The sequence below is a fragment of the Oreochromis aureus genome, linkage group 12, assembly GCF_013358895.1.
Source record: "Oreochromis aureus strain Israel breed Guangdong linkage group 12, ZZ_aureus, whole genome shotgun sequence".
In the NCBI taxonomy this organism is placed as follows: Eukaryota; Metazoa; Chordata; class Actinopteri; order Cichliformes; family Cichlidae; genus Oreochromis; species Oreochromis aureus.
Genome location: NC_052953.1, coordinates 12,686,631 through 12,697,873, shown reverse-complemented (window position 1 = coordinate 12,697,873; position 11,243 = coordinate 12,686,631). Strand labels below are relative to the sequence as shown.

The following is an 11,243-nucleotide window of genomic DNA, read 5'->3' as shown; positions in this document are numbered from 1 at the left end:
AATAAATACTTTTGAAAATATAGTGCATAAAAAATCAAACCTATGTATAATAGTGGCAGTAGTGTAAGCTATAAATAAAATAAATAAATAAATGAATGAATAGAGTAGCTTGTGAGCCTGGTTCTCCTGGAGGTCTCTTGTTAAAAGCAAGTTCTTCCTCCCCACTATCATCAAGTGCTGTCTCATAGGGGATCCTCTAATCACTGGATCTCTCTCTTTAATATTGTAGGGTGCCTGCTGCACAGTACAAAGCACCTTGAAATAACGCTTCTGAATTAAAATTGAATTGAACTGTTTGATATGTGATGTGAGAAGAGGTGTGATGTTGCATGTCTATGATGCAGTGCAGCTCAAGCTGCCTGACTGAACTAGCATGCAGGCTCTGGTGCATATTTCCTTGTCATTTGCACATATCAGAGTGCACTGAAGACGATTATTATCCTTTATCTAAAAAAGCAGCCCTGTTTTCAGGTTTATGATGACACATTGCTCGCCTAATCTGATGGCTTCTATGTGATTTACAGACACAGCTAAAAAGTGCATCTTAATCCTTGGAAAACACTGAATAAATTTCAATATTTGAGACTAATAAAGTTATTAATTAGTCAGTCCTCAGAAAAAAAAAAAAACTTCTGTAATGGTCATAAGGTGATTAATTAGTTTGTGTTCTGATTTAGTATTTAAGAAACTGATTGCCAGGAATATCATTCTCTCCAGAAATTTCTTCAAATGACATCAGGACTTTATATTCAGGTCTGCTATCTCTCATAGACCGACTGTTAAATCCTTTAATCCTTCTTCTAAAAAGTAAGTGTTTTTAAAGCCAGTACAAAAGGAAAAATGTGTATTCTTCAACTGCAAAAGGTTGCTGATAGTCACTATTAAATCATAGGGTTGGACTAGCTAACCATGAAGAATCCCTTATTCATTGCTGCTATAGGGTGAGGCTGCTGTGCGAATCCCCATCATGCACTAAATATTTCTCTCTGCTCCCCTCTTTTCACTCACCATATGTTTATAGGCCACTGCTGCATGTCATTGCCTTCTGTCTAGTTTGTTTTGTCTTTATCCTTGCACGTGCTCTCCTTTTATCTCTTGCCCCAACCAGTCACATCAGATGTCTGAGCCTGGTTCTGCTGGAGGTTTCTTCGTGTTTTAGGGGAGTTTGTCCTTCCACACTAGGTGTTTATCCAGACTATACCCTGCCTCTTGTCCTATGTCACCAGGACAAGAGGCAGGTACCTCAATGACCTTTTATGATGGATCAGCATCTGTTCAAATCATGTTGAGCTAATATTTGAGTAGAAAATCTCTGAGCTTCTCTGAGTTCTGCTCCTTTTGTTGTCTTTTTCAGTACAATAAAAAATGTATCAAGCATTAACTTAGGCTTCATGGTTGTCAGGATTTATTTTAAAAAAAGATAAATCCATAGAACAGTGAAATTAATATTTAGGCGCTGCTCTGTTGGAGATTTGTACCTTGTACAATTTAGTAATATAGGAAAGTGCCTTACTGCACCTTGTTTCCCATCACAATCACATCTCTGTTTCTTCTCTGTCTGGGAAAGCCTCGGTTCGCTCCTTAGCAACTGTTTCCACGGCTACAAAGTTGCTCCTTGTTTCACCCCCATCTCGCCTCCACCCAAAGTCGTTGTAGTCCCTCTGCTTCTCTGTGTCCACTTCCCAAAGCCTGGCGATGAAGCGAATGTTGTACCCGGGACATCAGTGAAGACTGCCTTTTAGTTTTATCAGCTTGCAGTGGTGTTCCTCTGTGAGGAAGGATGTTACCTCTCAGCTTTTGGTGGTTTTACTTGTCCTAGGAGGGCTTCGGAAAGTATATCTCATTGAATGTGACAACCTGATGCCTATTGCACTCAGGCACTGAGACCATACAGCTCAGCACTAATGTCACTGAGACAAATTACACTTCATTGTCTGCACTTCCCCGCTAACCGTTCATGTTTCTGACTGTCATTCACACACACACACACACACACACACACACACACACACACACACACACGCTCAGGAGGAAGGCAGATAAATCTATGGCTGTGTTATATTAAAAAAAACATGTCCACAGAGACACATGGATAAGAAAAATTATATACAGTAAAGGCTTGGGGGGATATTCACACAAGGATCCAAGCATTGGAGCTACAGAAAGATCTATTTATATCACTCCTAAAAATAGACATTCTTCTCCATAGAAACATGAAATCCTTCTGAGGGGCAAATTATTCTCGGGCTGCTGCTGTTGTGTGTGCGCGTGTGTGTGTGCGTGTTTTTCTTCAGCTTCTTTCAAAGGTGAAGGAAAATTACCAGCTGTATGATTCCAGCTGTGAGGCTCTTTCTTGGGGAATCTCCGCTCTCCCACTCCACAGCAGCAGGCAGGATTTACAGTGCTTTGATCATCAACCCCCATCCACCACCTTTTCCTGCCTTCACATTGACGGGCTTTAAGCCGACAGGCACGGCGTGCATTCATGCACATTAGTTTACAGTAGCAGAAGGTGGCGGAGGGGGAGACTCTGCGGATAATCTGCTGTGGAAAGAAATTGTCTCGTTGATGTCTGAAAAATGTCAGGGATCTAATTTTATCTCATTCGAGCAAAAATGCTCAAAAGCCAAATAACCTCTGTAAAAATGTTAGCATTTAACTGCGCTTATAAAAGCTGTTTCCCAGTGCGTTCTCTCTGTGATGAAGCCTTGAGCTTATAAAATAACAAGGTAGTATCACTCTCACCTGGTTGATGTTCACTATAAGCATATGTATCCCTTGCAAGCTGCTTTGTAACCCACCTCCACTCCCATATTCACCCATATTCATGCTATGCATGCAATTTTTGAGTCAATCAGTGTCTTATCTGTTGTCACTGATGCCTGTTTTGTTCTGTCTTGCTGTAGACTTGCTGCTGATGTTGCTGCCTTGCATTTATGAGAAGTAGGGACGGTCCCTGCACAGAGCTATGCAGCCAAATTTAAATGACTAAAGATGAAAACATAAGCCTTCTTTTAAATATAGTAGTGAGAAATGCCAAAAAACTGAAATGACCTAAACTCAAAATAAAACAGTCTAACTGACCAAAGACTATGTTCCCCTTTAGGAAATTCTTCTACACCCTCAATGACACATAATGAAAAAATTAGAGGGACAATCTAATTAAACCACATAAAAATACACGCTGTTGCTTTAATGCCGTTGTACCGCATGATGCAATTAAGCAATTAATGTCCTCTGTGAGCTGTAAACATGCTGAGCTGGTCTCAGTGGATTTTGTTTTTAAAAAATAATAATAATTGGCCACTGCAAAAGATTTAAATGAGTTTAAAGGTGGTTCAAAGGGAGCCCACTGGGTATAATGAGTCACTGAATAATGAGCGGAGACATGACGTGAATCATTGAAGCAACTTGTCACGTGACACTGAAATGTTATTTTTTAAGAGTTTGGGAACAGCGATGCTGTTTCTGATGTTTCTGGTGTTCACTGAGGTGTGCAGAATTGTTTTTGTTTTTTGTCATAGTGAAATGCATAAATGTGTAAGCAATCAGTTTATTCTATTTAGGTTTGTTATTCTAACTATCCAAATAGAATTTTTCTGCACAGTTCATCATAGTAGTTGTAAATCTGCACTGTGTGGCCACACTGCCATGACCACAAGAACCGAAGGGCTTGATGTGCCTCCATATTAGTCTTCGTTTATGTTCTAATCGAGGCTCTAGTTTTCTGAATTCCTTTTAGCATATTCAACATTTAATTTTAATCTGGGAAAAAACTCTCAAAGTCAGAATTTAGAATTCTTTTTTAAATCCTATTGCAGACACAGATATCCAAGCCTTAAAAACAAACTGTTATAAGGGCATAATGTTTCTGGTGCTTTTTAGTCAGGACTCCCAGAAGCAGTCACTGGATGATAGCATAGAAAAGAATGAGGAATATATGCTTAAAGTACACAAGTCCGCACTATTGTTATTTAAAACAGATTTCTATGAATGCTTCTGCAAAAACAAAACAACCTAAGGAAGAAAATTACTCCATGATGGATGCTTGTGACATAGACTGTATATAAAAGATGGATAGGACCACTGCAGCCTTGAGTGCTTTGGTTGTTTCCATCCTGGTCTTTTGAAACTGGACTAGATGAGTGAGGGGTAGAAAATTAGCAGTATGTTGAATGTACTATTAATTAGGAGTGATTGAGAACGTATTGTGAAAATGTTTAATGAGGACATAAATCAAGTGAGAAGTAGGATAATTTTCTTGAGACTCCTTTCACAACCTCAAAATTTGCCCCCTGCTGGCCGTTAGAAAGGCTGCAGGTCAAAGGCACATGTACATAGGCTTCCCTTTTCAGACCTGGAAGCTATGTCTTGCTTTCATGCAGTCTGTGGCCTCATATCTCATCTCTCCTGCAAGAATTCCCAGCTTTGCCTCCACATCTGTGCACTCCTCTCACAGGAGTTGATCTCTCTGTGTTTGATGCATTTTCCTCTTTTCAGCAAAGACTATGGGTGTCCTTGGGGGGCGACCAGCAACAGATTGAAACAGCTTGACTGAACCATCAGATAGCCCACCCCACACCCCCCACAGGGACCAGGGAGCAGCTGTCGATCTTCAGCAAGAGTGGTTTCCATCACGCTTATACGGTGTGAGCTGCTGGAGTTCAGCTGTAGCTGACCTTTTTTCACTGATTGTTTGTCCGACTGAGCCATTTTCTCCCATAACTGCCATTCTTCCTTGCTGAAGGGAAGCCAAACCAAATGCTGAAAGTGTATTTTAGAGAATAAGATCTTGAACTTGGACGATTGAGTAAAACAAAGCAGAAGTGTTCCCTCACTCTGTCACTAAAACATTAATCTGCTGTTTTCCTTCACTGGCCTCTAAATGATGCTCGCCCAGTTATAGAACAGGAGGTTATTTGTGGGTCACCTGCTGTGAACACAGTATGCAGTTGTGTCTCTGTGTTACGCAAAGCTAGTGAGGCAAAGGGAATATGGAGAAGAAATAACTGAGATAACGTGAGCTGACAAGAAAAGATGCGCTTTGTCAAAACTAATTTAGAAATAACAGTATAACTACCAGAGTTATACCTTTCTGCTGACCCTCTTACCTTTCCACTCCAGAATATTTGCAAAAGCCTCTTTTCCACAAGTATCTGCTCGATTCTACTCTACTCTATTTGGTTTTGCTCGCTTTTCCATTACATTTGAGTACCACCTCAATGTGCGTGGGGTTGTGATACCAAAAGTAATGGCGTGATAGTGAAAGTCTGTGACGTCATTTGTGTGCAACACAAACACAACACAACAATGGAGGACATTGAGGATATGGTGTACATGCTGCTCAGTATATGGCTCTTTGTCAGACTCGAGAAACACGGTGTTGGTGTTTTTGCTGCCGTTTCCCTCTCATGACTCATGACAAGCCACTGACTGGCCATTCGTCTGCTGACGTCACATTTTCAGATCCACTCAGATCGCTTGGAAACCTTGTTGAGTTGGTACTAGAAGAGTACCTGGTACCAGGTACTACCACCTAATTTAAAACCCTAACTGGTTTTTATAAAAAGGTCAAGTTAAGCCGAGTAGGCACTAATGAAAAAGCACTAAAAGTATTTACAATCAGGATTTCTGTTTTCTTTTGCAGCAAAACGTGCAAAAATCTTTAGCCATGACAAGACAAAAAATATGATGGTGGGATGCTTGTTCATCATAAGCTTTGGTGTTTTGCCTGTGCACATGACACATCCATCAAAACATATTATTGCATTACTGTGACATTCACTAATTTTCATCTCTATACAGTGTAAAATCTGCTTCCCTGCCAGAGAAAGGATGTAAAAAGAAAGTAATCTGTTTGAAGATAAAATCCTGCTCTTTAAATAAACAAAAAGCCAAATTCCAACAAAAAGGCGAAAGTCATACAAAGAGAATAATGAAAAACATGGAGCCAAAATACAATAGGGGAAAAAAATCTCTGAAAGACACGGTACATATCATCTTGTAAACAAAGCATAAGGAAATCCCTGGAAAGCTTGCCTACTTGGAGTACAAAGACAATCTGGCAAGTGACAGAGAGAAATGGCACAGTATATATATTTGGGAGAGTGAATAACTGAAAAACTGGCAGGAAATACAGCAATAGGTGGAAGTAAAACTCAGCGGCATGCATGAAAACCCAAGATTACAAAATAAAACAGGATGTGACATAAAAGAAACATAAACACATGGCGATGAAGTGTCAGTGAGCAGGAGTTTCTAAAAAACTGAAATGAGGACTGTATGGTAGATAATGGTGAGTTATTAGACATCAGTCTTCGAGATGCTAATGCATCGTAATGATTAATGCATAAATATTTGTAAAACACTTTTGCTTTCTTCATAATTAACTCTGAAAATCTTCAACAAGTAACCACTCATTCATTGAAAATTGCTTCATCATTTGTTACTCTTTTCATGACTCATGAGGGATTACAACAGCCCTCTCAACATTTCATGACCATCCAACCATCACTTTCAACCATCGTGCCCATTACAAGTAAACATCATCTTACAAAGTCAATGTAATTTTTTAACTGGAGAATTTTAAGTTATATCCTTAATAACAAACCACAAACAGCACATACAAAGCAGCATTAAATACTGAAATAAACTAATTTACAGCTTACCTGAGAAAGGTAAACCTCCACCAACACTGGATGTATATAGCATAACTTTATTATTGTTTCAGCTTGCCAAACAATGGTTGCTGTTCTATATACAGCGAGTGTGGCTGATGCTTTAGCTCTTTTGTATAAAATGCTCTTAGTCATTTTACCATTACTATTTCTTTGTCATGAACAAAAAATGATATACTTTTGAAATACCACTTTAAGATATCTCAGAGATTAAATGTAAAGTTCTTTACAGTGAAAAGAAAAGGGAGTTTCTTTGGTTTGGCTCACTTACAATGAAACCGGGCTGTATATGACCCACGATGTAAAATAAATTTGCATTCTTGCTTTAACCTCTTCATACTTTCTTCTCCAACTTGGTGTAGGTAAAGTTGTGCCAGAAACCCCTCCTCTGGGTGATTTCTTGGGTAAATCTGCTTTAAAGTTGACAAAATGGAAAATGTTTCACCTGCTGAAAAAAACGATCCTTTGATATGACTGAGAGCTTCTGAGCTGCGCTTGAGGCAAGGTCATTTTTGTCTGCTTTATCTGGTCATATCAGTTGTTTATCAGAGACGCTCCCAACATTAAAGGCACTTTGTTCAAAACTTTGTTTAAACCTCCTGTTAAGTTAAACTCTATGTGATGGGATGCAGGATACTTTACACAAGGATTTTAATAGAAATAAACGAGACTTGGATTTACTATTAAATTGTGTCCATGCCAGTTTAGTTTTCCATGCTGAGATAACACCCGGGGCTCACATCGCTCCAAAAATGATGCAGATTCAGGCTTGTGTTGGTTTAATTGGAGGCTACACTGCTTCCCTTGCTGTGTTCAAGAGAGTGTTTGCCAAAGTATTTTCCTTTAATGTTTTATTGATATAAAATGTCAAACCATTGCCTGTTTGTTCTTCTCACCTGAAAAACAAATCCCCAAACTTGAGGCAGTAACAGCTGCGCAGCACTCGGTGAAATGAGCAATCTTGGTCTGTAAGTATCGTAGACACTTGAGAGAAGTTTGAAAGTTCAATCAGTGCCATCATCAGGTAAGTGTCCAAGTGTCCCAGTTTATGTGGGACTGCACATCATTTTTATCCCTCATCCCACTGGCCCACATATTGACCAAATGGCCCACATTTTGACTGGCTCTAGTTTATAAAATTCAACACTCACCAGACGTTTCAGTAGTCACCTTTCTTGTACCATGTTGGGCCCTTGTTTACCTTCAGATCTGCCTTAATTCTTCATGGCATAGATTCAACAAGGTGCTGGAAACATTTCTCAGAAATTTTGGTCCATATTGACATGATACCGTCACACAGTTGCTGCTTTATTGGCTGCACTGCACTGGTGCAAATCTCCTGTTTGACCACATCACAAAGGTGCTCTACTGGATTGCAATCTGATGGCTGTGGAGGACGTTTGAGTACAGAGAGCTCATTGTCATGTTCAAGAAACCAGTTTAAGATCTGAGCTGTAACATAGTGCGCCATCCTGCTGGAAGCAGCCATCTAAAGATGGTTGCTCTCTTGTTGTAAAGGGATGGACATGGTCAGCAACAATCCTCAGGCAGGCTGTGCCATTTAAACAACTCTCGGGTGGTATTAAAAGACCACAGTATGCAAAAGAGATGATCTTCTGCATACCTTTGAGCTGGTTGCCTATCAGCTCAAATAAATCCAGCCATTCTCCTCTGACCTCTGGCATCACTGCAGCACTTTTACTGAGAGAACTGCAGCTCACTAGATATTTTCAAATCATTCTCTGTAAACCTTAGAGAGAGATGTATTAATTCGCTGCCACGTGATTGGCTGATAAGATCAGGTGTACCCAGTAAAGTGGTCACAAGTATGTATTTCTGTTTTTGAGGAAAAAGATGTCTAAGAAATAACTGAGCAGAGGGAACTAAACCTTTTGTACACCAGCTATAACATTTGTGCAAGCCTCAATTCAATATGCAGTGAGCAAAATGAGAACTAAACTCAATGTGAATGTGTGTTTGCACAGGAAGGTTTCTCGTGCTGCCGTGATCCTCTGCCAGCACGTGGAATCGTGTCTTTAGCTTTGGTGGTACTTTTATTACACAGATGGCCTTTCCTCATTCATCCTTCGGGCTATTTACATTTCTTGGCTGTTCATTATGCAATCAGCGTGATGTGTGAGGATGCTTGACCTGGCTTGATTGCTATTTAGCATCTCGTTACAGTCTCCATCTCCCTCGCTCTCTCGCGCTCTCTCTCTCTGCTTCGGGCAGCTTCAGAGAACCAAGGTCGCCAGAATTGATTCAGTTCCTCACTGAGCACACACTGATTCTCCACCAGGGCTTTAATTGCATTTCTGTACCAATAACTCTCATGACAATCACGTACTTTACACACACACACATACACACGAAACGAGCCTCTTCTCTTAACTTGGTACGCATAAATTGGCTGCAGCGTTGATGATAGGACAGAAAGAGACGAACGAAACGACAGAAACAGATGTGTCTTTTTGCTGTATTCATGCACTGTTGTAACTCTCAGTACCATCCATTATGTTATTAGAGAGCAAGAGAGAACTTGGCACCAATTCTTCATAAGGCACTCAGCTAAAAATGGTTAGTAAATAATTTGTTTTAATGGACAAAACTGCTCTTTTATGATTTTTTTTTTTTTTTGAGAAGAACTGGCAAATCAGCATAACATTTGCTTAAGAATCTGCAGATACAATTCCAATAAATTCTTAATTAAGTGCTCTTACAATAATAAGCACTGCAGCTATAAATATTGTTTCAGCTGTTAATTTATTAGGCTTTCCCTGGCCTCTCAACCATTATTATTAACCCATTATTTATCCGCTGAAAGCAGCACTGTACATTGCGGTAGATGCTCCCCCCCCATCCAAGCCTGGTTCTTCCAGACGTTTCGTCCTGTTAAAATGAGATTTTTCTTTCCACAGTCGCCAAGTGTTTGCTCGAAGGGGCTGATTTTTATTATTGTATTATTGTAGGTTCTTTGTATTACAGTAAAAGTGCATTGAGACAATGCAGATGTGATTTGATGCTATATAATTAAACTAGACTGAACTGAGTATAACATATTGTAGCACACTGACTGAAGTGTAATATTCAGTCCTCTGGAGGGACCTGGCAACCAAAAAAGTTAATGCCTTCTAAAAAACATGAAATGTAAAGAAACCATTAGTTACAGCGTAAAATCAGTATTGCTGCAGCGATACTATCAGCTCCAAAGGAAAAAGCATGAAGAAAAGTGCATCACAGAATGTGTCTTAAATATTCTGCATATGCTATTTCAGACAACATCAACATCCACGGCCAGCCTGTTGACTTCACATCATCAGGCTCTAAGTCCACTTGTTTCCTCCAGCTGCACCCCTTACTCCACCCCCGCCCCTTCCGTGGATCTCTCTCTCTGTGTGTGTGTGTGTGTGTGTGTGTGTGTGTGTGTGTGTGTGTGTGTGTGTGTGTGTGTGTGTGTGTGTGTGTGCATTCCTTTGCATCCAGAGGAGCGGCAGTCGGAGGTTGAGAGTCCGCGCAGAGAGGACACACTCTGCAGAAATCAGCCATCATTGTCGCCGTTACAACACAGGAAAGCATGCAGGTAAGATCAACATCGAATGATTATTTTCTGTTATGGGCATTTATAAAAGGCAGCGCGCTGAAAGGAGGCTTTTCTGCAGGTTGCAAAAGCAAAAACGCGTCTTAAGTTGAATTAACGCGCGGCATCTCCTCTACCGGCTACTTGTTGGCTTGATTTATATTTTTAACCAGTATTTTTTTTTCCTTTCTTCGCGGTCCTCATTGGCTCATTTTCTCTCACTTTTGCCGAAAGCTGAGTTTCGGAGTGAAGTTATGTAATTGCAGCTGTGGAAGCTGCCTGTGGAGGAGACGCTTCGCTTTTAGCGCGCAGCAGAAATCCTGCAGACAGCAAGTGTCACTTGGCATCACGTCTCCCACCGCGACTTTTGCTCCCTGTCATCAAATTCTTTTTAACGTGTGGTTTATTTATGTCATTATTAATGATTGCGCGTGAAATAGACCTCCTCCATGTGATTCACTCGTGACTTCAAATCTGTAAATAATCCTCGATTCTAACGAAAGAGTGGGATTGTGTTGGTAATTCAGCCGCTGTGTGTGTTTTCCTCCGTGCTGATGAATCAATTTAGGAGCTCAGACCTCAACAACAAGCAGCCTCTGAGTCTAAATCCGAGGTAATAGACTGTAAAGTGAAAGCCCAGCCTCCCCAAAGTGACTTCTACCACCTTGCAAGGCAGTGCTCATTAATTCTCCCAGAAAGAACAAGTTTCTCCCTTTATGACTGTTTTTTTTATATAGCAGGCTGGAAAACAAGGGCAACCCTGTGCAAAATATAATTTAAGACAGGAAAGACGCACATCATTCAGCAGGAGACGGGAGGCTGCAACATGTGTGTAACTGTTTCAACATAAAATTCTGATAATCTCAGACAGGAGCTGGTGGTCACATGCAAACAACTCACAAGTGCATCGAGCTCTGAGTGGTGAGATTTTGATTGGTTGGAGGACAAGCTTGAGAACAGTGCAGAGTCTCTTTGAGATTGATGATACT

The 11,243-nt window shown here is 40.4% G+C and overlaps 1 protein-coding gene across 1 annotated transcript in view; it reads left to right on the top strand.

Annotated features, from left to right (window-relative positions):
• Nucleotides 1-10,195: 10,195 nt before the first annotated feature.
• kcnip3b (Kv channel interacting protein 3b, calsenilin) overlaps nt 10,196-11,243 on the top strand; it is a 60,446-nt gene continuing 59,398 nt past the window's right edge. Inside the window, exon 1 of the mRNA XM_039620337.1 lies at nt 10,196-10,257. Coding sequence (XP_039476271.1) covers nt 10,252-10,257 — 6 coding nt within the window. The 5' untranslated portion in view covers nt 10,196-10,251. The remainder of the gene's footprint in view (nt 10,258-11,243) is intronic.